Here is a 27,120-nt window from a genome sequence, read left to right as displayed (position 1 = left end):
TGGGGGTAGGGGGTGGATCAGGGAGCTCAGGTGCATGCACTGCTTTTGTGAAAGCTATGGGAAGCAGGGATGCAGATCTACCAAAGAAAAAATATCCCCAGCTTTGTTTTCCAGTTCAGAAATCTCCCTCTAGTGCTTGCACTTTATCTAACTTCTCTGACAAACTCGGCATTTTGAAAATTATTTTCACCCCGTGGAAAGCTCCGAGTCACAACAGCATCTCATGGCTCATCTGTCGCAGGTTCTAGAGATTCTGTTCAGACACCACTGAATTCAACAAGCACCTACCTCCATGCAGTTCATTCTCAATAATCAAATCCCAAATTTTATATAAGACTGGCTGCCTGGCAAACTGAGGTACCCGAGAAATTTGGATTTAAGAAGAAACTCAGGGGCCACGTGACTCAATTCCCTCATTTTATGGGTGAGCTCAGACGAAGAGGACGTGTATTGCATGAGCTCACAGTTTGCTGACGGCTCCAAGGTGAGACCTCAGATCTCCAACCGCCAACCCGTGCTTTTGCTTCACCCTAGTTTCTCTCCATTATAGTCCAGGGAATCCAAATTCCCACCCCCCAGTCAGGAAGATCCCACAGAAACCTGTGCAGCCTCGAGGGGACAGGAAGTCTCATTTGTCAGCAAATGCTGCAGGAAGGAATGGGAAAGATAGTCCGAGAGGAAAAGAAGGGAATCTGGTGACAGTGATCTTACCCATTTAAAAACAAACAAACCGCAGCACCACCACAGCAGTCGAGGAAACGAATCAATTCTATTTACGGGAAGCGCTTTAAGGTAATGAAGAGTGCTTCCAGCGTTACCCTATTTGAAAACGTTTATCAGATGCCAGGGAAACGAAGCGTGTGCAGACACACACACTGTCCTGTGCAAATGGTTCGGCTACCAAATAACCAGAGGGGAAAAAAGATCTGAGGAGCTTCAATTTTCAACTGCCAAGCGGATCAAAGACCCAGGCAGCAGAGAAAGAAACACACAAGTCTAAATTTAGTCATCTCCCGCTCTGGGTAATTTCTTTTCCAGGGGCTGCTGTGTGGACACAGCCGTGGTGTGAATGATTTTCATCTGAGCCTCTCTATCTTGGTCTGGGCAGGTCCTAAGGGTCAGGCTGAGGGTGCCGACTGCCAGCATGCTCTTGCTCGTGTCCCTGAAATCTCGACTGGCTGTCAGGGGGCAGCGGAAGCTCTGAAAGTTTTTGGACCTCAGAAGTAGCTGAGGAGAAAACAATAAAGATGAGAGAGTAAAAAGACACAGGTACAAATGAAGACAGAGAGAAAACCCGCCCACACACACATTTTAGTGAAAATAAAAATTCACTGAGAGAGAAAACAGAGACTTTCAATACAAATTTAAATACGGAGGTCTATACTTTTGTAATAATATATTAGTTTTGGTGATTTGTTTCATGTATATCTTCCGCACTGTAATGTGAACACATTGAGAACAGAGGCCACATCTGTCTTGCTCACCACTGTATCCTCAGCACCTTGTTAATTGCAACCCCACGGTAATTGATTAATAAATATTTTTGAATGAAAAAAAAAATAAGGAGGCCTAGTAATGGAAAAGCAGACTGACTGATTTAAGCTTAAAATACACAGGTTGAGAGCTCTGAAACTTCTGGGTTCTGCTCCCTTTTCTCCATAAAACATGTCCCTGCGCTGAACATCCCACAGGACTAGCAGAGAGGTAAAGCATGGCGATGTTCTTTCCCTCTTCCAGGGACATGAAATATTTTGACAAATTCTAAGCACAGTAAGACAAAGGACCCAAGGTGTGGGGCTGGGTGTAGCAGACAGTTGCTCTAATATTGGCTGATACTGGGAGATAATCACAGGAGGGAGCCCCAGCGTCCTGGTGGCAACCACTCCATGTTCCTGTCAGAGCCACTGATCAACAGGCTCACGCACCAGGCTCAGTGCAGATAAACACCCAGTGTGACTTACCTTTCAAAGGGGAACTGATTTCCTCAAGGGCTGGCATTTGTCCTCCAGCCAACCTGTCAAACCTGTCTTCTCCGGGTGACCAAGAATACCCTCTGCTGGCTAAATTTAGACTTGGAGACGCTGGGCGCCAGGGGGCTCACAGGTGCTCTCACCCTTGCCCTACACCTCCAGGGAAAATTCCTTTCACTCATTCTGGGCAAATGGGCAGCAAGTCTCATTTTAAAGACTTCTAAGAACGAATGTGCCAGCACTTTACTTAATCGCCTAATTCTTCCGTTTCAGAAAGCTCGCTCCTGCAAACACCTTACCAATGCTTTCTTTGTGACAAGAAGTAAATGCTCTTTGGAGACCAGGGTTCCAGCCTCAGCTCCACCTCCAAATGTGTGCAAATTATTTAACTTCTTTGTACCTTAGTCCCCTCCTCTGTAAAATGAGGATACCTGGTTGGGTTGTCATGAGGATTAAATGAGTAAATTTCGATCAAGTGCAGGTGCACAGTAAGTACTACATAAATGTTAGTTGCTGCTACTGCTGCTGCGGCCAGTATTATTATCCCAGCTTCCCCAGCTATCTAACTTCGGGCAAGTTCATTCTCTGAGCCTCGTTTTAGTCCCCAATGTGAAAAATAAAGGTCACACTTCACAGGAAGGACTTTGGCAGGATGAAGTGGGGTGAAATCCTTGGAGCATTTAGCCCATTGCCGGGCACATAGGACATGCTCAGAAATGTCAGTGTCCTTTCCCCGTGTTCCTCTCCTTATTGAAAGCCTGTCATTCCAGATGGGAATCACTTGCCCTTTTTCCTGTAGTTAAAGAACGATTAAAAATAAGCAAACCACTTGAGACTGAAATCACTCACAAATATTTATTGAGCTTCTAGTATGTGACAGTCCCTGGCTATTAAATGGTTAAGACAGACAGAGAGGGTCTCTATTGTCAGAGAGCTTAGGGACTAGAGAACGTGAATCAGAGGCACATCTGTTCCCGCCCTGCCTTGGAGTGGATTCTTCTTTCTGAATAACAGCTATCATTTATTGGGATTATCACAGGTAGGCCTCACACCAGCTCCACCGGGAAGGGCCCCTTATTATCTGCATGAATTTACTCTAAACCATTTGGTTGGTAAGTGGCTGAGCTGTGGTCTGGCTACCCCAGATTATTTAGGTAAGAGGAGATTCCAGAGCCTCTGCTCTTTATCACTGCATTGCACTGCCTCGGGTTCAAGGTCTACATCAAAGGAAGCATGAGAAAAAAGGAAGGTCGACGAGAAACCCTGACCGCCTAAAGTCCATCTGGTGGCATCTGGAACAAAAGCCATGGCCAGTGCAGGCCAGGATGGGGGCTAATGCTCACAGTTTGAAAAGCAAACCAGTGGATTTAGATGCTCTCTTGTTACGGCACCACCTTAAGTTACACCGAGGCAGGGACAGGGAGAGGGGATTTGTAAGAACAGCAAGACCTAGCCTCTCGTGGAAGGAGGTTCTGAAGGAATTAACTGTAACCTGATCAGAACATCAAAACAGCCAGCATTGGAGCCCACTGCTTTATGTTCCATTAGCACGGTGGTCGTTTCCGCAGCGGCAGCAGGGAGAGTGGCTGCTCTGGCCACGGCCCCGCATCTGCAATGCTGCCAGCGCAGGAGGCTCCGCGGGAGGAAAGGCCAGGACTTTGCGTGCGCATTTCACAGGAGGGAAACTGAAGCACAAAGAATATTTAGATTACACTGGAAACATGGATTCTGAAACTCCAGGTTCCTCTTAAGAACATTTAGCTTGGCAGGCTCACACTTGGACACACAAAAAGAACAAATTAAGCCTTTTGAGGTGCTTTGCAAGAGCATCGATGTAGTAACAACTGTTTCTGCGAGTTCCAGGAAAGCTTCTGGATGGCCTGCCGGTTCCCATCCCTGCAGTTCAAAGAGCCCTGGAGTTTGAGAACCAATTTTCAGGGATCCCGGGGGTTTGCCAGCAAGGATGGTCGGAGGCTTACTATGAATAGACACAATTCTAGATGTCTTCTTTGCAAGTTTTCCTGACTCCCCATGGGCTCTCCATGCTGTCTAGTAGCTATTAGATATTATTATTATTAACAATATAACAAAATCAGAAGCTAGAAAGCTAGAATACAATTAATTGAATGGTTGTTTTTCTCACCAAAGAATGGAAACAGTGGATCCTAATAATTCAAGGTGGTTGGTGACAAGTGAGGGCTTTGTGCTCACTAGCTCTCAGAGGCTAGTGAGGAGCTGCTTCACGCCCGCAGCCCTGGTGCGGCCCTTCCATTCCACCAGGGAGAGCACGTGCCCGCAGGTGGGTGTGAACCCCTCACCTTTCCCACCAGTAGGGCCCAGCTGTCTCCTTCTTGGAGACGCAAGAGGCAGAAGCAGGTGTGATTCTTTTATCTGTTGGACTCAAGTTGAGTGAACACAGAGATAGAAGGAAGTGGGTTCAGGTAAAATAGGAGAGGCGATGTCCCACACCTGGCCCCTTGTGTCATTAGAGCCCTGGGAGTGGCTGGGGGAGGAATGCAGTCATTTGAGCTAATGGAGAGGGCGTGAGTTGGGGGTTCAGAGGGCCTGGGTTCTAGTCCTGCTTGTTGTGTGGTTCCAAACAAACTGCCCAGCCTTATTTCGTCAGCTACATCATCCAACTGGATGGTAGTGGTGACAGTTTCCCCTTACAGGTGGGCATCATGTGATATGAAACATCAATACAGGTCTCATTTAAATCCAGTCCCAACAATGACCAGCTCTGTTTCCCCAGCTGGGATATTGACCTCACCGGGTTATGATGCACTAATACACAGCACATTAGAGCATGGGGCACGGGGAGGGGAGGGGCTTGCTATTTTCCACTCTGGGTGACCTTGGAACCCTTCCTCCTGGTTGCTATAAACGTCTGGGTCTGTTCTCTTGGTGCCTACTGGATGGCCTGTTGCTTAGGGCAGAAGGCATTTCCCCAGCCTGCTTCCTCCCAGTAGGTAGGACAGCTGTCCCCTTTGGTTTACAGCCCATCTACGGGGACACCCTGGTCAGTGGGTGTTTGTGCAGTGTTTAATCATTAGGAGGTGGCCTGTTCTGGTACCATGAGCCCCAGGGCATCTACAAATAAGTCAGCTATTTACCTCAGTCTATCAGAGTCTGTTTTCAGAAGGCTCCTCTCCAAGGACATAGGGATGACCCCTGATGCAGCTGGGAGCCAGGGGACGGTGACTTCCAAAGAGCGAGGTGTTAAGTACCAGAGTGAAGCTCCTACCAACCTGGAAAACACATCACTGGCCTACAGAGATGCTTCCTTTCCCAGAGAATAAAACCCCAGGCTTTCGTCCTTCCCTCTGTCCCATTTCCCTCCCTGCCAAACTGGGACTGCTGTTCTCCTCACCACTGAAATCCCACTTGTTTTCCAAGATCTGTGAACAAGTCCCCTCCTTCAGGAATCATTCCCAGTCTACCCTGTGCTAAGCTCTCATTCTGACCTTGAACCGTAAAATATTGATATTCCCTGTCTGCACTGCCCTTTCCCTCTGCTGCTCATGACCTGGTCCTGGAGCTAATGGAGAGGGCTTCATCTGTCTTCGAAGAAGGCTCTCCTCCAGATCCCTGTGTCCCCAGAGCACTGCCACAGCATGGGTAAGTCCCTGGCGAGTGCTATGCTGAACCTCAGTCAGGCTTGCCTCTTATCTTAATTGAAGATCTACCCTGCTAAGGGCCAACCACTGTATTCACAGTGAAAAATCCAAGGCCTCGGCTGGGGAGACATAATTCATCCAGCTAAAGCTGAAGTTTAGTTCAACAAGTCTCTACTGCTCATTGATAAATGAGATAATCCCTGCCTTCAAACTTAACACGAAGGAGTCAATATTTTGTTAGAAGTTAAAATAAGGGCTTGCGCAGGGTCCTTCGGGAGCTCCAAGGAAGGAAACTTACAAAGTTTGAGGTGCCTAGCGAGGTGACATTGGAGCTGACTGCTGCGAAGGGTGTGTGTGAGCCTGGCAAAAAAGGGTAAGGGAAGGACCTTCCATGGGTAAAACAAGCAGACCTAGAACATCATAGCGTGGAAGGTGAGGCTGGTGTGGCCACAGGGGGCAAGGCTAGGTGGGCTACTCCAGAGGTTTGTACTTTATCTTGCCTGTGACCTGGGGCCACAAAGGATTTTAAGCAGGAGAGCGATGCACATGGTTGGAGCTACATTTGGGCAGGGTCACTGTGGCTGTGCTGGGGATGACATGTGCAGTAATAGGACAGGGGCAGAGAAAGAAGAGGACCTGTGCCAGGAACCACAGCATACAAGAACATGCGTCGTGAAGCGGGTGGATGGATGGATGGATGGATGGATGGATGGATGGATGGATGGATGGGTGGATGGATGGATGGATGACAAATAGAAAGAGTCCCAGCTCTCAGGCTCCAGGGTAACTCAAATCTGTAATCTGGGAGCTGACCTCCTTGGCACCAGAGTGGCTGGGTCATTAGCATGACAAGTGCTGCTTGCGGACAGAGGCCTCCCCTGCAGACTTCCTGCAGGGATAGTCAAGGCCAGGGCCCACATTAGCTCTACCAGCTTTCTGGGTTTTGCTCTCTATCCCTTTATTCCAGATCATTAAGAGCACAACCCTTGGGGAGACTGCCTGGGGCCCTTTGTTTAAAATGAGAGGCAAGGACATTTAATTGCCTTAGCCAGACACCCTGCTTTACTCCCCTCTCTGCACCCCTCCGCACCCCTCCACACAGCCTGCCTGGTCAGAACCCCAGGCCCTCCCAGGGCAGTTTCATCCCAAAGCATGAAATATAATCAGTGCACGTTCCGAGGCCCCCCTCCAATTACGCCTCTGATCTTTATTTCCAAAAGCAGAGCTGAAATTATAACTTGGCTCAGAGAGACGTACACATCCACAGGGTCATAAACCCTTTCAAGTCCCTTTTCAAGACCTTTGCTGGGGATTTTAACAGGTTTGCACCTCTGAGGCTGTTATATGATGTTGAGTCTGCCAATTCCAAAGAGTGGGACCTCCTGCCAGGATGTGGAGGGTGTTGACTGTTTCAGCTTTTGCATTACCCACTGCGGTATGGTCCCTTCAAATGATCTCTCAAATCTCTCCACTTCTTGCTCTCTCACCTGCATCATGTGGGTCTAGCTGCTACCACCTCTCATTGAGACCCCACTGTGGCCTCCTGACTGGGCCCACTGTTTCCCCCGTGGCATTTGTGTGGTACATTGTCCACCCAGCAGCCATTGTGATCTTAACCCATACATCAGATCCCCCTGCCCCCTAATTTAACTTTACCCCAGTGAATTTCCATTGTCCACGGAGTAAGATACAGACAAACACAACTGCAAATACGATGTGAAATAAACAGACTAAATGCTCTAAACGACACTAGCAGGTGAGAACTTCCTTAGAGTGGTCAGGAAAGGGGGCTCTGAGAGGTGGGAGGTGTTTGAGCGGAGACCTGGAGGAGAATGACTCTGCCTTTTAAAGAGAAGGGGGGAGGGGTGGGAAGCACATCCCAGGCAGAGGGAATAGCACAGGCCAAGGCTCTGAAGCGAGGCAGGGTTTGGAGAGTTCAAGGGATTGCTGGAAAGCATGGGTCGGGGATGGGTAGGGATTAGGACATACCCCCACTGAATGCCCCGTGGTTCCACAGCACATCTCCTCCGGGGCTTCAACGACTGCGTGCTCGTGGCTCCCCGATAATTCGCGTCCAGGCGGCCTGGAGCAGCAGCCAGGGAGGACGCTCTTTAAGCCTCATTTTGCCACTGGGGAAACCATGGGGTTGTCAGTCCCTCTCCCCCCAAACTCAGGGTAAGCCAACAGGAGAGGTGGCGTTAGAAATCCTTGAGCCATGCAACCATCTCATTTCCCTCAGTTCCCATTTAATCTCCCCCACACAATCGTGCAGCATCCCTCAAAATGTCAGAGTCTCCTTTCAGATCTCATTTCAGCAATTTTACAGTACTGAGCACCACGGATTAATGAGGGAGATAAATCAAAGTGCACAGTGGATGAGGGAAAACAACTGGGCTGTGGTCGAGCAGACAAAGGCGGCCTCCTCTCCTATAGCACAGAGACACAAAAAAGCCCTGGAGTCTTCAGCGGAGGCTACTCCCGGGAGTAGGGGGCTGAAGGTGGACCCTGAAGGTCACCAGGTGGGATCAATATGACAAAGGCAACTCTGATGCCTTCCCTGGAGGTTCTGGCACTGAAGAAGTTAAATATCCTTAAGAGAAAAATATGACACAGCTTCAAGTGCCCCTAACAGCAGCAGGGCTTGGCCACAGCCTGAGCTGCACACGGGCCTTCCTTTCACTGAGCCTGGGAGAATCAGACCTGGAAAGACGGCTGTCTCACAGGTCAGCTGTCCAGATGCCATTACCTTTGTAGCTGCCAGTGAGGCTCACCTTCTAGAAGGATGGCAGCTGAACCTTAAAAACAAGGAAGGTGAACACAGTGATGGAGAGCAAAGATTTCTTTTCAGAGAGATGCAAATTCAAATCCTAACTTTGCACTGTGGCTTTGAGAAATGCCACCTTTCGGAGCCTGTTGCCTAATAGGTAAAACTCATGGTCTCCTTGCATACACCCAAGTGCTGTTTTGCCCTGCAGGACTCTGGTGCAGTATAGAGAAGTCCCTCCAAGCCCCCGGACACTGCCCGATCCCGAGGCTGACTGCCCCGCCTTGGACAGGCTGCACTGATTTAGGGAACAATCCAAGTCTAATTAAATCCTGAGTCAAAACACCCTCCCAAATAAATACAATTCACTGCTTATCAGTCACTTGGAATTTTATCTTGATGAAAATAAGACCACAATTCCATGAGCTTCAACTCCTAATATAATTTTGGGGAAGCTCCAAGTTAGAGCAAGAGCCACTGCAATGTAATGAAAGATTTGCTCCAAATCGTCAGAAGGGTGGGCACCCCCACCACTCTTATCCATGGCTCTGTCTGCCCTGGACTCCCCCTTTGGAAGATTCATCTGGTCCTTCAACTCTGGGCATTCTCCATCACCTGCCACCAGCAACGATAGTTACCCTCCTCTCTTACCCTCCTCTGAGTGTATCGAGGCTTAGAGCAGGCTCAGCTCTGAGGTACAGTGAGGATGGACACCTAGAAGTTTTCTCTTGTCTCAAAGAGGTCTGCCGTGTGCAGATGTGGGGGGCCCTCAGCCTTCTGGGTCTGCACACACCAGAGGTCTTGGGTGAGAACCTCACTCTTAACAAACCATCACATGACGACACCTGTCATTGTGACTATCAGAGACAAAAAGTTCATAGGGTCCCTGCCCTGCGTGGATGAGCTACACTCACGAGCCACTCTGTTAATTCTTCCCTCAGGTGACAGACAAGACCGCTGACTCACCGGAACCCAGGGACCTCAGGATCAGCTGGCTGACCACACAGGTGATGAAATGGAGATGGGTGGATGGGAACTTTGTGCCCAAGATGTTCAGTGGTGGCAGAGCCAGATCTAGGACAAGGTCTCTTGGTTCCCAGGGCACTGCTTTCCTTACATGGTCTGCATTCATAATAATCACCAAAGAGATACTGTGCGTTCTCATCAGAGTTACTTTAGAGTTCGCGCTTTCCAAACTTGCACTACGATGACCTTGCTTCCCTGAGCCTGGAGGAGAGCAAGTGGTCACTGGGCCACTAACCACGTCCCTGGGCTTCGATGTCCTCATTGGCAAAGTGAGAGGGCTACACCTGATGGTTCTGAAGGTCTCTTTCCCAGCCTTGCACTGTAAGCTTCTATTTGGACTTGGGAGAGGCAGCCTTGGGAAAACACTCCCAGGCACGGGGACCTTGAACAGAAACTCCAGGCTGGCACAGCTGTAAGCTAAAGGTTACACTGCAGCCGGGACACGTCTCCACAGGCCAGTGTGAGGACTCCGTATACACCCGCACATTTCAGTCAGCTCTTACATTTCAGTCACAGGAATCGGGGCTAGGCTGCTCTTCAAAAGCGACAAAGGATATTAAAGGAAACAAAAGAAAATCCCAAACGGATGGTGAGATAAGTGGGCCCATTTGGACACTTGGGTAATGTTTCTAAAGGATCTTACAAATCATCACCGACAGGAAAAGACACTGCCTGCGTTTTATTATAACAAGTTCCCAATGTGGGACGGCAGTTAGCCCCCAGGGATACCCCCAGTCCTTCCTGCTCCCACGACACCCCCACCCGGTGAAAGTCTCTACAGCGCTGGTACCTCGAGTTGTGCCAGCTTATTTAAGGCTTCTCCCCTCTATTTGACTTCAAGCTTCTTGAGAGCAGGGAACACAGTAGGTGAGTCTCCCCAGGGCCTATTCTCAGGAAGTATCAGCTTTTTCTATAAGCTGTCACATGTCAAACTCAGTCCAAATACTTCGCTGAAATACAGCTGACCCGTAGCACTGGTTAAAATTTCTTAAGCAATTCAGTCATCACGTTCCTCATCTATCTGCTCACTCTCCCCACCTAGAGGAGCTATTAGAGGCCATGAGTCAGGGTGGCACAGTGCCTGGCATCTGAGAAGTATATAGCAAATATGTAATAAATTGCATGATACAGAGTTGGCTAAATAATGGGGGGGGGCATTAAGCTAAGGCTGTCACTTGCATGTAATAAAACGAGAGTCACTAATGCAATTCATATATTTTCTGCTCTCACAGGCATATGGTAGAACTGTACTTCTCCTCACCTTTGAATTTAAGTGTAGCCACGTGACTTCCCTGGGCCAATGACAAGCGAGTGGAAGTTACATGAGCCACTCCAGCAGAAGCTTTAGAGTGTGTGGCTGACCACACTCCCTTTCTCTTTGCCACGGGGATTGTCAATGCTTTAAACAGAAGTACCCCCGGCACCCTGGGTCCAAGGGTGAGAATGATGTTGTATAACATAGCCTCCCACTGACCTGCAATGTCCAGACAGGGTGGGCTTTCTGAAGTCGTTTGTTACACAGCACAACTTATCCTATCCTGACTGAAGCAAAGACTTGCCCGGGTACCTGGATTAAAACACATGATGTTATTTTCTGTTGCAGGGCACGGCTGTAGTCAGAGTTTGACTTGGGCTTGGTAGCCTATGGTTTGGGTTGCTAGGGGATACGCAGAGAAGAAAGGAACCCCATTTTGGCTTTTTCCTCTGACCTCTCATTTTGCTTTCTTACTGATAGACATTTTCTCAGTCATACTTTGAACAACCATCAAGTCTACAGGTTACTTTGAAACAACTATTGAAAAGGCTACACTTTTGGAAAATGTACTTTGGGAGGAATGATTATGCTCCCTGCCTCCAATTCTCTTTCTTTCTCTCTCTACCCTCCTCTCTCTCCCTCCCCCCCCCACTTTCTCCTGCATGTCCCAGCAGGGGCTCTGCCTAAGAAATAACTGGGTTAGGGACCTGTTGCTTCTAGAGCGTAGGTACAAAGTTATCAAGTTGGGCAACATTAGGAAGTGGAAGATTCTCATGGGGCCACTATACTGCTTTTTCTTTTTTTTAAGCAAAATGGCAAGAAATGGCACTCCACAGACTATTCTTTCTCTTCTCTTTACAGCCCCCTGGGAGAATTCCTCTGTGGCTTAAGGTGCAGATGGTTTGCTTCCTGTCAGCACCCCCTCTGCTCAGCACAGGTGGCCCCTGCCCACCCATTCCACAGGAAGCAGCTCTTGCTTTAAAAGGAAACCAGTGATTCCAGCAGAAAAGAGGCCCCTGGGAAAGGCCAATGCAGTAATTATTACCCTGTTACCACGGAAATAGAGATTTGCCTCTAAGGTTCCTTTTATGAGCTTTAAAATGAAAGTGACTTTTACTCTCGCCTACTTTGTTAAAGGGGGAAGGAGGGGAAAGAAAACAGGATGAAGATCACTGATGTGGGGTGCTGTGCTGGACGCATCTCTCTGTCCCAAGAAAACGAGTATCACCCTTGAGTGCGGGACTAAGAAAATGCTCAGGGGCACCAGTGGGTAGAAGAGGCCATTATAAGGAGGAGAGGGCAGGGGGAATGAGAGAGGAAGAGAAAGGAGAGGAAGAGAGGTCAACTGATTGACCCAAGCAAGGAAAGATGAAGGCAAAATAGGATGGGAGAGGTCAGGAGGGGGGGGGGGGGGGGAGATAAGCAAAGTTCATTCTCACTTAGGCCAGTAGGAAGCTCAATGCTCAAATATTCAACTGTGTGGCACCTTATGGCTAGTATATCTGTATTCTCAATTTCCTCCCTTTTCTACATGGCATATTCTAACTCACACTTCCCCTGGTCCTTGTGCTTTCCTTTAATACACAATTGTTATTTCATTATATATGGTTACGCTAAGCTGTTATGGAAAGAAGAGGGCTTAATTATTTGTTAATTAATGAAATATAAAGAAAAGAGAGACCAGGGGATAGAGCCCAGAGAGCCCTGAATGGTTTGCAGGACTAAGGAATAATCAGAGTATTTTATCTTTGTTCACTACTTTATAAACACTTTCGCCCCTTCACTCTGCACTTCCTCACAGTGGTCCTTTATCCCTGTAGCCAGGTGGCACAACATACCCACAGGTTCTGGAGACCAGGCCTGGACACCTACTAACTGGGAAGGACTCCTAACAATTCCATCTGCAGGCTGGGACCTCTGGCCTGGGTTAAACTCCTCTCTGCAGGTCGGCCCTGAGTCTGTGACTGCACTGCCTGGGGCCAGGAGGCCGCCTTGTTCCACACAAATCACAGAGCCAAGCGGTGCTCGGAGAGGAGGGAGGGCTCAGCTTGGCAGGCTGGTCAAATACCAGGCTGCATAGTTACATCCTCACACCATGGGCCTTCCAGTTCGAGCTGAAAGTGGGACAGCTCTGAGTGCCAGGCCAGGGCTCCAAAGGCAGATGGCAAAGTGGGTGCAGGGACTGATCCTACTGAGAGCACAGTCTCAACACCTAAAATGTTCAGAGTTTGGGGGGGCAAGGAAAACCCAGCAACATGAGGGAAAAAAACAGTTTCTCCTTCCTGCCCGGTTTCTTGGCATCATGGTGGAGAGCAATTTACATTCTGTTCGTCTCAGGCTGATGTTTTACTATGCATTAGTTGCTTTGCTATTTTCTATTACTACCTCAATCAATAAAAGGCAGAGTTCAATAAGCGTCCTAAGGGTTTAGAGGAAGAAGGGTACCAAGAATTCCAAAGTCCTCCCCCCGATTCAACGCACACGACAAGCCTGGCTTCTGTCTTCTTGTGCTCTCAGTGACACTTACATGACCCAGGGGTGGCATTTAGGGGGAGCATCTAGCTGCCTGTGCCCACTGCACAGAAACACAGAGGGTGGTGACAGGAACGGCCCTGAGCACAGTGACGGCTTCCAGGGACCAAGGAAGGGACCCGGGCATGGAAACTCTCCCAGAGCTGTGCTTTAAGCTGTGAACTCATGCTACTCACTGGAGTTCAAGAACTTCCGATGGGTCCTGAGGGGACCGCAGAGCATGTAGGAGCTGGCGGGAGTTCAACAAACCCTTTGCTTGTCTGTGATCCCAGCCCCTGGGCCCTCCTGGGCGTATTTCTTCCTTCCCAGGCTGCCCGGACAGAGACCTCCACGCCAGAGTTCTCTTTCCTTGTCTGTTATCTGGGGCCTGTGACTTGTGATGACTTGTCCCTTATGATCCTCCCTTCTCAGCCGGCTGGTCTAGTTGGCTGGAAGTAGCCACTGATGACTGTTGGGTAAAAATGGGAGCCCCGGGGTGGCAGCCCTGGAGTGAGATGTGGCCTTCTGAATTTACTACCTCCTTTTTTATTTCTCAGAAGCCCGCTGGTGACATAGAGGCTCACAGCTGAGGGGGCCTCTATCTCCCAGGCTCTGAAGGCACACATTGCTATCAGCTACTTTTAATAACCCTGCAGATGCCCCGGCCGCATCCTGCTGCAAAAGGCCGAGGTCAGGGTGGTAGGTCAGCATCCTTTAGGGCTGTTCTCGGGGTGGCACTGCTCAGGGCAGGGTTTTCCTACTCCACGGGGAGGTGCTGCACCTTCCCTTCGCCGAGGTCTAATTGGGTCTCATCTCTCAGTACTTTTCCTGTTTCCTTTGTAGAACCAGTCTGTTGCTTGTGTGTGAATCCATAAGGACTGGGCTGTCTTTTTATAAAGAACTTCCTGGAAATATCTCAGCTCTGGGACCTTCTTGTTTCAAGTTACAAGGGAAGGATTCTGGAAAGGGAAGGGTTCTCTGCATTTTTTTATCTGTCTAATTTAAATTATTTAAAGAACATATTTCCAATTACTGGGACAAGAACAGGATTGTGTAACCTGCAGCCAGCCATTTGCATACTACCTTTTTAAAAAATAATATATCTGCACACCATCTGTGATAGTCTCCCTTGATATTTCACATGACAGAGCCCACACTATCCTTACCCTAAGCAATATTTGTAAAATCATGGTTTGATGTGATAGTTATAAGTTTTTTTTAATCCGCACCTGAGGATATGTTTTTATAGATTTTAGAGAGACCGGAAGGAAGAGAGCGAGCAAGCAAAACACTGATGGGTGAAAGAAACATTTCCAGTATGCACTGTGACTAAGGATCGAACCCGCAACCTTTTGGTGTATGGGTTCCAAACAATTGAGCCACCCAGCCAGGGCACAGTAATAAGTTCTTTAAAATATTAAAATTAACATGTAATTGTTAAAAAAACATATTTCCCTATATACTCTCTAAAGTTATTTCCTATACTACCCACGCGAGCCTCCCAGTCTGGGGGACACTCATCCAGAATACGGTTTGGGGAAGAGATTCACATAAAGAACTTTACAGAAACAAATCTAACACCACTTCCACTTGGCTGAAGATGAAGCATTACTATGGTCTGTTTACAATAATTTTGGAGATTAGAGAAATTTAACTTATTCCAGAGTAATGCAAAACACCTCATTGCCTAGAGGTCAACACATATAAAATAGGAAATTTAGAGCATTATTAAAATCCTATTTTTTAAAAAGCCACTTGAATTCTTTCATCAAAAGTTGGTCAGTTAGCCATTTAGTCTTACATGATCACCTGCGAGCAGTACTGTCGGGGAAGAACCAGAAGACATTGCTGTCTGTGTGGTCCCAGCATATAGTGAATTAGGAAAACATAACAGACGCTATCACTTTCCAGCCCCCACCCAAACCTTCCACCTCCAAAAGCAGAAACAAGCTCAGCTGTGATCTGTGATAATTCCATTAACCCAGCAACGAAGCATTAAATTAAACCGTAGCGCAGATTCTCCTTCTGCTACAAGGGGAAATGTACCTCATAAGCCTGCACTTCCTGCTAACAGATTTACTAACCAACTACATGTTTACAGGTGAACACAAACAAGCAAAATGACTTGGCAGGACTGTGAAATCTCCAGTGGGGGTGTTACAACAACTGATTCCCACCCCCCACCCCCGATAATATTTACTCTAAAGATTTTATTTATAGAGAGCTTTAGCTTTAGAAAGAGTTCTCAAATGGTTCATCTTTCTGTGGAATTTTCAAACCACTACTTTAAAATAAATTAATTACAGGAACAAAACCGACTTGAACTGGCACTGTCGTGGAAAGCTTTTTGTTATCTCTCAAACAAATCACCACTCCAGACACAGCGGGGACTCTGAGAAAGATACACGCAAGCCAGTGGCAGAGCGTGGGCCAGATCCCATGTTCCTGACAATGAATTCAGTGCTGTCTCCACCAGCTGAAGCTTCCCAGCCTCCCCCGAGAGAATGTGAAGACTGCTCTTCAGCAAATCCCGTATCTGGGAGTAACTTCAGTGTCTGCCTCTTTAGCACACTGCCCGAGTTCTCTGAAGCCAGAGAACTACGAAGTCACCTCACTCCTTGTAAAAAGCAGGCCCTGCTACGAGAACAGCAAGAGGCTGGACTTGGGCTACAACTACTTGGCTTTCCAACACCTGAGGCTCAGCGCCCGAAAAGAGCACAGTGATTTCAAACGCCTCACGTCTAACCTCCACGGTGTGTCTCACCAGCCCAGATGTGGAAAGAGGTCAGGTATGCCAGAAAAACAGTTCCAGACAGGTCACTGAAGGGTATTGAAATCCAGAAATACAACACATCGGAGCTCAAGGGGATCCTGGAAATCACAATGGCTCAAACCTCTTCATAACAGGCGGCTCCCGGTCATAGACTCAGTTTGTGTCAGAGTAAGGGACTAGAAACTCAGCCGCGAAATATCCCTCTTTCTTTCTTTTAGCGTTTTCTGAAGTTCTTTTCATCTCTGACGGCAGCAGCAATGAAGACAGGTCTATATAAACCTCAACAACTCAGCTCTATAACCTCAGTCTAAGTGTATGAACCGACACGCTTCAGCCCGGCCACCTGTGACCAGGCCCCGGGCCGCCGAGGCCAGAGAGCGCCCGTCCGCACGCCGGCCTGCGCGTCCCCGGGACTCGGCTCGGAGGCGCAGTACCTAGAAAGCCGCCTAACAGAGGAAGTGAAGCAGATCCCGGGGGAGGGGGGCGCCGAACTGACAAACACGCATAGCAACAGTCAAAACGACGACAAAGCCTACTCAAGGCTCAGAAGCACCACCCTATGCAGGGCAGGACTCAGGAGCCCTTCAGCAGCCCACTCGCTTGCCATGCCAGCTGCTGGCCCCAGGCCCGGCCCGCCAGCCTCTGCAGGGGGGAAGCAGCGCCCATTCACCCTCCACAGCCGCCGCGGAACAAGCTCTGCACCTGGCCACCTCCAAGTGGAGCCAGCTTACCTGTCGGCGTCCCCGAGGCCCAGGGAGGTATTTCTCTGCAGAGTCTCCCGCACGACAGCCATCCCATCGGGGAGCCGGTTCAGGCGACGGGTGTAGAGGCCAAGTCCACCGTCGGTCATGTACCTTTCAAAGAAGAGAAGAATGCAGAAGCGTGGTCAAAAGCAAGTCCTGTACAAGCTTCGCTGCTCATATCCAGACGCCCTGCATGGCCACCCTGTGCTCTCAGGGGAAGGGACTGAGGCTTTCCCGAGGCTCCGTCACTGATAGGAGCCCAGGGCTCACTCAGCCGCTGATTTAACCCAAAGGATCATCAGCTTGCTAGCAAAAATAGAGCTCAGCTTAATTAATCCACACTCACAGGAACCTATGAAGCAGATGGAAACTCATGAATAAAATGAACTGTCAGATGTATTCATGACATTCTTTTAAATGTCAGCAATTACATGAGCAGGTTTTCCACCTAAGTAATGTGAATGAAACTGGCAAGTCATAAGCAGATCATAGGAAAAAATATTACAGAACAGGGCACTGGACGAGGTAGGCAAGCTTTTAAGACAGGTGGAAAGAAAAGATAGAGTATAAAAGAGCCCCCTTTGCAATCACAGGCAAGTTACTTCTCTGGGATTCTCGTTTAAACTGTGGGGATGTCACAGCCTTCCTGCATCACAAGGCGAGCACGCGGATTGGTGAGATAAGGCATGGGAAAGTGCTCTGGGATTGGCACCGGACCATACAAATGTACGACATCATTGGGGTTGTCATCATCCTGAAGTATCTATGATGGTGCATTCACCTTTGACACTGATGTCTTCCCGTGGTTGTCACAAAACTCTCTGAATACCACTAACGCTAATTCACTGCTTTCCAGATCTGTTGGTGATGCCACAACACTATCTTCTGATGAAATCAGTGTAGTCCAGGGAAGGGGGGTGACCCTTGGGACTTTCTGTATAGATGGCTGTCTGTCCACAGACCAGACTAGTTCCTGAGATTCTTAGCTGTCAGTAGGACATGGTTCAGGTTCAAAGAGGCTTTACCTTTCTACCTTGGCTCCTTCACAACACCCACTAAAGGAGACCGCTGTGTCATTGCCCCTCTTCAGAGGAGGACAGGCCAAGCAAAGCGGGAGAGACAAGCATTAAAAGTAATTACACAAAGAATTATTTAACTATAGCTGTCATCACTTTTTAAAAAATTGAGAGAGAATTTATGTACCATAAAATTTACCCTTTAAAGTGCAAAATTCAGCGGTATTTATATTTAGGCTTAAACAACAAACATTTGTTTCAGACCCTTCTGGCATCTGGAAAGTTAAAAATCAAGGTGCCTGAAGATTCGATTCTTGGTGAGGGCCCCTTCCTGGCTTGCAGACAATCACCTTTTTGTTGTTTCCTCACATGATGGAGAGAGAGAGCTCTAGTCTCCTTCTCATTGTATAAGGACACTAATCCCATTATGGGGGCTCTGTTCTCATAACCTAATTACCTTCCAAAGACCCCACCCCCAAATACTGTCACACTGGGGGTGGGGGCTTCAACATATGAATTTTGGGAGAACACAAACATTTAAGCCCTACTACTTTTCTTATGTCATTTTTGTTTGTTTTGTTTTTAATCCTCACAGAGGAGTGCTCTTAAGCTGGCCCTTGAAGGATGCATAGGAGTTTGCCAGCCAGAGGAGGAGAATCCATAGGCACACAGATAACATGAACAAAAGCAGAGAGACAGAGGATGGTAAGTTAAGAGAAGGGTAAGTAGTTCACCTTTGTTGGAACATCAAGAGCAAAGACAGGAGCTGGGCTGCATGGGGACTGGGGCACAGTCAGGAAGGGCCTGGATGTCAGGTGGGATGGAGGCCTTTGCCTGCAAACCAGGGGAGCTATGGAGGTACTAAGCAAATGGGCTCTGGCTTCTGTTCCAAAGAGAACACTCGCTCATTACTCCATTTTTGGTGAGCATCTTCTCACTGATACTCCCTTTTACAGATTTTTCAGAATGCACCATCTGTCTGAATCCCCTCTGAGTCATCCCAGGCCTCTGGGGGATGACTAGACTTGCACAGCAGACCTCACCACCCCTCCAGCCAAGAGAGGCCTGTGAGGGCGACGTGCCTATTACAAGAAGTTTCTCAACAAAATAGGTGCATCCCATGTAACTGGCACTAGCTATGAAGAAGCCCTGGCATCTAATAAGACCTGTTAGAACAAATACGCTAGGCTTTGAGTCCAACATTTAGAAAACAGATCTTTCCTCCTCTTTATACGAGAAACCAGTGAGACTGGCCTTCTGAGTCACCTTGGGAAGGAGGGACAGGTGGCTCCTCGTTTCCAAGGTTCCCAGTTCAACACAGCCTGCGTAGGTGACACAAACTGACCTTCACTAACCTCAAAAGAAATCACCTACCTACCTTCCTTCTGCCAGGAACTGGGAAGGTGAGAGGGGATGGGAGGGAGAGAAACATGTACTGCTCTGATCTAGTTCAGCGCACTGCTAACAGAGCATGACATTAAAAACATCTAAAAAAACCTCGGATGCAAGAAACGAAAGCAGTATAAATGGGGGAAAGGAAAAGTCAAGCCTGGACGAACGCTTTTCTTCAAAGACATGTCAGCTTGTCTACGTTTTCTGGACACACTTCTGGTTTAAATGTGAACATTGTAAATAAAAATAGAATGAAAGAAATATATAAAATTTTCCTTGCCAATATCAATATAAAGAATGAACATTTATATCAACACGTACTTTGTTGCACAAGGTTAAAAGAACTATGTGGGCTGATGAGAGGCCCTTGAAGCTGAGCGTCTCACCGACATCCAAGTCCCCAGACAACACGGGCTTTCAGTGCCCCTCTGCTCCAGCACAATGCGGCACGACAGAAATTCTCCAGGTTTACTAGGATGTGAGTTGAGTTTCTGGACAAACCTGTCAAAGGATCCCTTTAGTGTAGGGCTTCTTAGAAGTCAGATGAGTAAACTTCCCTCTGGGTCACAGAAGGACACACGGACAAGCTAGTCTAACAAAGCTGCCTGAATCTTTGTGAAGAAAACTGATCTTTATGACAGAAAAGAAGCTGCTACTATGTCTGACTTAGGGCAGAAGAGAATGCATTTGAAATGCAAACAATGATTGGGGGGAAAACTGGACTTAATTTGTTGGTGCTAATTATAAAACTGCAGCACTCAAATTTAGGTGAGCACTCAAAATTTTACTGAGGAAACACTTGGAAAACCATTTTTAGGCACAAGAGCTGAGGCAAAGATAGCATATTTACCGCTCCCCTCCTCCACTTCCAATGACAAGGACAGAGGACAGAGACATATTACAGAGCGACTCTAACACCCTTCTCCCAGGATGTACTTAGTATTTTTAAATCAAATAAAGGTGAACTGTAATCAGAGAACATGGTGCAGCTGCTTCTCGGTTATGGGTCATCCTAAATGTACACACAATGAAACAAAACCAACAGCAGCCTTTGGAGAGAAAGCCCAAGGTTTGAAAGGTCTTTCCCTGCAATAACAGGACTTTAATTATAAATAATCTGTGGACAACACAGGTAATCGAGAAACATTTCTTTGTCTTTCACGTCTTTGGGGACTCTGCGGGAAGAGGCAGAGGGGAGACATGGACCTGGAGAACCCGTTTCCTACCTCTCCGCTGGGTGCAGAGCTGGGCACCTGTCCTTGCTGCGGGCTCTTCAGGACATCAGCAGGCTGGATTGCACTCTTTTTAGGAGGACATGGGAGTTCAGTTTTCATCTCTAGCAGACTCTCCCCTTATTTTGCTCAAGCCTGGAGCAGCCCCCCGAGGCCACGCCATGAGCTACCTCGGCTCAGAGCACAGACCAGGACCACGGCAAGTGGTTGCCACCGCAGGGAGGTTCCTTCAGTGGCTGTGAGCCACCAAGTGGGAATATCCATAGCTCAAGGGACAGCAGCCCCTTCCCTGGCTGGTCCGCCTGTCACTTCCATCTCATGGAGTCCTGGCTGTGAAGCGGCCGGACGGCTGGGGAAAGCCGGTGAGTTCTCTGAGCCCGGGGCGGCAGGAAGTCAACCTGCTGCCGACGCGAACAGGGCTCAGGAGGCCTGGAGCCTGCTCCGGGCGGTCTAGTCACAGAGCGCGCGTCCCTGGGGAGCACGACCCAGATGTTGCTAAGCTAGTCAGACAAGAGCCAGCTCTGGCTGGCCACGGGGACAGAGCAGCAGCAGGAAAAGGGAGCCTGAGTCAAGGAAGAGCCAGAGGGTCTCAGGGCCCACTTTGTGCCTCGGGGGAGGGCTGTGCTACAGACTAGTTCCTAAAGTTAAGCGCTGCAAAGGCACACGGCTGGGGTAATTGAGACAAAACTCAACATGTGCCTCATCACTCTCTACCTGACACTCAAAATCTGGGCCGGGGACCAGCAGCTTCAGCATCACCTGGCAGCCTTTTAGGACAGTATCGCGGCCTCCTGAATCAGAGGCTGCAGCCCAGCAAGATTCTAACGCACGGGAGAGAGTGGGAAGCAAGGTCCCTGTATTGGGGAGCAGATGACTCACAGGGGTGAAAACTAACGTGCTTCTCTGTAGACTTATTTCTTACCATGCCCCTTTCTATTCCGATGTTTTTTGTAGATGTTACAGTTTGCATAATATTTCAGTAATGCGGCACATGTAATATTTAAAGAACAAACACAACCTTTAATAGAGGAACAAGCTCCTTTTTATACAACCAAAACCATTAGAGACCACTATCTAAAGCAGAAATTCCTAAATCTTCCTAAGTTAGGGACCCTTTTGGGAAACTGCTAAAAAACGATGGACCCCATCTCATGTATGGTGCAAACCATGCACGCCTCCAATTTGAGTCGGTTCGCAGACCCCTCCCCATGTTAGCTGTCCCTCTCCTGAGTTAGGGCAGAAGTGGGTCCTGGCTGAGTTGGTCCTTTCCACATACTCTGCAAGTTTCACATACCTAGACTTTGGGCTGTGTTTGCTCTAAGCTGACTCAGCCGTGCACATGGCATTGCTGTAACTCACACGTCACCCTGAATTTTAGCACCCAGGCTCGACCTCACCGCAGCTTTGGGTTTGGGCTTGCTCTCGCCAAACACCTAACAGAGGAGGGATTGAGCAAGTGGGAAAATTCCTGCATGGCGATGAAACATGCTGCCAGGGTCAGTGCGTCTTTCACAAAATACCAGGTGAGATTTTCACAAGTTTAACAAGACTTCACGTCGCATTGATTTCCACAGCATTTTCGTTTAGCTTATCTAAGGGTCTATGCATATATCAACTCCAAAAGCATTTTAATTTAAAAATCCACAATTTTGCTAATAAAATACACAATCACACAGAGAGCCAGGGATTATAAAAGAGTGGATTTAGCACTCCTATTTAAATAAATACACACATGTACAATCACAATAATCCCTAACTATGCTTGTTTGAACTGGGAGCTGGCAGGACAGCTTCTCCAGGAAGCTGCACACTCTGAAAGTTTGACAGTCCCAGTGTCTGGAATCTGGTCTGGCCCGGATTCTCTTTATTGTGGCTCAACTGTCAGCGTGGAATTGCTGCAGCATTTCTCGCACTCGCATAGGAAGCTTTTTGTCCACCTACTGAAAGATGAAACACATTCTAACACACAGGAGACAGTTCTCTAGACAAAGCCCTTTTAAGCTCCTTCCTGGAATGAAACAGATGGTGAAAGGAGCTTGACTGATGTCCAGGATTCTCAAACCTCTGGAATACACCTGAGTCATCTGGGGACCCCGAGAGAAAAACAGCACATTTCAAGGCCCCAGCTCCACAGAGGCAGAATGTCATTAGTGGGGTCCAGCTCCTGCATTTTTAAATATAACTTATTTTTCTTAAGAGCATTTTGAGGTTTACAGAGAAATTGCACAGAAAGTTGAGTGCCCATATACTCTCTCTCTCCTACCACCAATCTCTCCAATTATTGACATCTTGCATTGATGAACCTATATTGACATTATTATTTGATAATTATTTGATACTAATAACTGCATTATTAGTAATATCCATACATTATTAATTGAAGTCCGTAGTTTATGTGAGGGTTCACTGTGTTGTATAGCTCTACGGTTTTGGCAAATGCATAATGTTACATATTCACCACCATAGTATCATAAAGATATAGTTTTATTACCCTAAAAACGCCACCCTCCCCCATTCATCCCTTTCCCCAAACCTATATTTTTAACAGACATGCAGGTAGCTTCTTACAGGGAGTGAGGATCAAACTGTCAGAAATGCTGCCTTAAATCTTGAGACCTGGATGGAGGAACTGTGAGCCAGACTGGCCTCAGTTTCCCTAAGAGCTAAACAGTCACCATAATGTAACTACAATATAATGGTGATTTAAATTTCAAATCCTCACAATGACTGGCCCTCTGTATTAAGGGGACAATGCTCATGTTAACTGTATCTGATCCCTGATGACGTCTCCATCTCAGATTATGGCTTGATGAGCATTGTGAGGACTCCAAGGATTTTCCAAAATATCAATTAACTCATGGTCTTGGATATACCAGCCCACAGGCCCAGAACAGAACTGTGGAAGCCCAGATGGAGAGGGAACATGAGTGAGCAGCGCCAGGCACGCTGAATGCAGACGGCTGTGGGCAATGTGTGGGTGGCTCAGCAGGGGCATCATCATTAGATGTCACTCCCCTGGAAAAGCCTTCTGCTTTGTCAAAAGAATCTCTCCTCCCAGGCACTCCTTACACCCTGAGACGTCTCCCCAGTCTTCTGGACGCTGCTACGCCTTAGCGTTGCTGTGACTTCTGACATGCCTTCCCAGCCTGCAGAGTGCTCTAGGACACAAGCTCACTTTCCCATTAGGTCAGCGGAGTTTATGATGGTATTCAGGATTGCGGGTTCCCTTTCAAAGGTGACGAGCACCCTCAGGGGTAGGAGTCAGACATTCAGTGTCTCTTTCTCGTCTGGTTTCATGTAGACACCCCCAGGTAATAACCATAGTCACGGCCAAACTGGCGAGAAGCCAGCTGGAGCTTTGGTTTGGGGCCCTGCAAGTTTCACCTTGTCTTATCTAGGCTGCAGTGAAGGAGACGTTAAGGTGAACTGGGAACAGTGGAGCAAGAAGCTGACTAGCCCCTTCTGCAAACTGAGGTACAAAGCAGGCCTTGGGAGCATCACCCAGCCTCAGTCAAAATTTCTAGAAGCAGCTGAGGGGCTGCACTAGCTTCATATGCAGGCTGTTGCCCTAGAGATGGTGTCCGTTTTGAGGTGGTGCCATTTGTTCAATAAACATTTATGCAGCTCCTACTGGGAGGCAGGCACTGGACTGTGTGCTGGGGATGAGAATCGGACTAAGTCCTTGTATCTGGGTGGGGGAAACAGACCTGTAGATATCTGCATGGGGTTCGCAAGGGCCCGAGCAGGGAGAGGGCCAGAAAGGGCTTCTTAGATGAAGGAACCCTCAAGTGACATCTTGAAGAATGAACAGGTGCCCCCTGGGTTGGGGCAAGAAAATTAGGGAGTTCACACGACAAACATGCCAACGCAAAGGACCTAAAATGTACAATGAATTCACCGTGTGGTCTTAGATGCTAAATTTCTACCAGGAAACATTTTCATTAAGAAAAGCATTCTCGCCCGGCTGGGCGTGGCTCAGCGGTTGAGCGTTGACCTGGGATCCAGGCGCTCGGGGTTTGATTCCCGGTCAGGGCACATGCCTGGGTTGCGGGCTTGATCAATGACTCTCTCATCATTGATGTTTCTATCTCTCTCTCCCTCTCCTTTCCTTTCTCTGAAATCAATAAAGATATATTAAAAAAAAAAAGAGAGAGAAAAGAAAAGCATTCTCCTGGGCACTCATTCTAAATGGGATTCAATAAATGCACTACCAATAGAAATACACATATAGGCCTCTGGCCTTCGAGCATGGGGATTAAGCAAAATCGGGTGACCACAGGATGCTCAAATTACCTGCCACTAAATCCACAGACACAACAGCTGACAACAAAGGATGCCTGACCTGTCCACTTTTCCATGTGTTCACATGCCTGGGGCCATCTTCAGAAACAGAACCCAGGCGGCCTGGAACCTGGCTCTCAGTGGCAGTGGGCCATCTCTGGGGTGGAGCAGGAGTTTGAAAGAGCATATTTGATGTTATAAATTTACCATTTTAAACTAACAAATAAAAAGGCCCGGTGGTTTTTATATAATGTAACCTACAGATAAAAGTTTAACCAAATATTGGTTGGGATGGAACTACTGAAGGCACAGTAATTCTCAAAAGTCACACTTATTCTCACCACACACCCCCACCCTCCACCCAATTCAGAGTGTGAAGTTTATGTTAAGCAGAAAAGGTATAAGATTTTTTTAAAAGTTTGAAAAAAACTGAGTTAAAATTCATGAAGATGGGAACCAACCATTTCTTTCCTGGAGAGTTCATATTTGGAACTTAAGCACCAGACCTTCACATGAAGAGAGGCTATCCAAAATGTGTCGTGCATCCACAAAAGTGACATGGGATGTACTCATACAGAGGGAACAGGGCTGTGGCTGAGGGAGGGTGGGTGCGGCCCTTCCTGTCCTGAGCTGGGACAGGCACATCTCACAGTTGCCTCTTTGGGGTCCCACCTCCACCACCCAAAAAAAAAAAAGTGTATGAATAATCCTGGTAAAACTGGCCATGATAGAAATGAGCCATGCTTGCATCTATTTAGAGAAAAGCCAACTACTATTACTATGTTACCCGAAGGCTCCAAGGAGGATGTCTAGGAAGACAGGGAGCTTCCAGGGAGCTGGTAAGGAAAGGCCTGGAGGGAAGGTCACAGGTCCCATTCGGGGACAGACAGCATGGCTGGAGCAGAGTCCCGGTGTAGGGAACGTCAGCGCTGCACATCCTGAACCTGAGCTGCAGGCAGTCTTGCTGCCCCGTGGTTAAATCCCCTACTGTCCCTGACTTCTTAAAAAGGAGCAAAAAGTGAAACCAGTAGAGCAGGGAGTTCAGTTTAAAAGGCAAAAAACGGTTTCCTCCTAGAATTTCAACTTGCATAGGCCTGGATGGTGCCACTGGCATTTTGGAAAGAGGGGCAGGTGTAGCACAGACTGTTGGTGAGCATGTCCTGTAGCAAGGCGGCCGCTGGAGCTCTGGAGGTGACTTGAGCATGAGACACCCAGAAGCCAAGTGACCGAGCACCCACGCGAAACAGCTGGCTTTTGGACAAAGCGGCACCGGGTGGTGGCATGGGGAGAAGCAGGGGCCCCCAGCCACGCACCGCTGGCGGGAAGGGCAGGCTAGCAGGGAGCGGAGCACAGGCCAGCGCCTTCTAGGGTAGGAACAGAAGTCGGCTGCCTGCAGGCTCCTCACATTACCTTCTGTCAGTGCAGTAGGAGCTGTGGCCCTAACAGCTGCCTGGTGCTCGCAGGCAAAAGAACAGGGTCCCTGCCCATTTCCCCTCCTTGCAACTTGTTCGAATGCTTCCACTTACAAGAATGGGAAACAGGTCAGCTGAAGCAGTTCTTCAAATGGGGCTCGGGCAAAGCTGAATTTCTTAGACCTTGCACAGTAAATATTCAATATTGTAACATTTTTACACTTTAATTACTGTTTGAACTATACAACCCATAGAGTGTGACTTTCACTAACAGCCTGGTTGGTGTGCAGACCCCGAGCCCACAGTGATTCTCAATCACCACAGTCGGCTCTGCCTCCAAACCCGCGTCATCCAGATGAGAACCGGCAGCAGGGAAGGGTGCGTGCTTGATTTTTGCATTTATTAAAAGGGGACACGGGTGAGAAAATTTTTGGAAGGAACAGCTTTGGTGCTCTGCTATCACCCCCAGGCTGGCGTGACCTGTGAAAACCTGACTTGTCAAAGAGCCCTCTTTCTCCTCAACACAACACCCAGCTCGGCTCCATCTGTATCTGAGCCTCGGTGATTCCTATGGGAACCTGGACACCCTGAATCTTAGACCAGGAAGAGCTTTTAAAGGTCATGAGGAAGCCCCGCACCTCATGCAGAAATCCCTTCTGCAACACGTGGACACAGTTTCCCAGATTCTGCTTGATTACTTTCAGGAACAGGAAGCTCATGTCCTTACAAAGAAGCCCAGACTGCTTTGGATGGGTCTACTTTTCAGCATTTTTTTTCCTTTCACTGATTAATAGTGTTTAGGAAATGAAAAATTTAAGCCTAACTTCCACCTATGGCTCGAATTTGGTTTACTGGAAACTATGCTCTTTCTAAGCATTTTCCACACCAAGCAGATCTAGTTTCTACAAACATTTCTGTTACGTTTTGGGCTTTGAACCCTTTGCCTTCCTTGTTATTGTTCCCTAAACAAACCTCTGCCTGACTCTGCAGCCCTTAAAACCTGGCACTGAGAACAAAACAGACTTTGTCTAACTTGTAGATGCTCTGTTGCTTCCCACATTACTATTCTATGAATCCAGTTAAAGGTTAGGATTTATAGAGCTCTCTAGACCTTGATACATCGTTGGG

At 48.0% G+C, this 27,120-nt stretch overlaps 1 protein-coding gene across 1 annotated transcript in view; it reads right to left on the bottom strand.

Moving 5' to 3' along the window:
• Positions 1–27,120, bottom strand: part of NAV2 (neuron navigator 2) — a 341,354-nt gene that overhangs the window by 89,826 nt on the left and 224,408 nt on the right. Inside the window, exon 12 of the mRNA XM_087821777.1 lies at positions 16,648–16,770. Coding sequence (XP_087677903.1) covers positions 16,648–16,770 — 123 coding nt within the window. The remainder of the gene's footprint in view (positions 1–16,647; positions 16,771–27,120) is intronic.

The sequence above is a fragment of the Miniopterus natalensis genome, chromosome 11, assembly GCF_054644295.1.
Source record: "Miniopterus natalensis isolate mMinNat1 chromosome 11, mMinNat1.hap1, whole genome shotgun sequence".
Classification (NCBI taxonomy): Eukaryota; Metazoa; Chordata; class Mammalia; order Chiroptera; family Miniopteridae; genus Miniopterus; species Miniopterus natalensis.
Note: the sequence above shows the minus strand (reverse complement) of the source record. Positions and strands in the feature narration are given on the sequence as shown.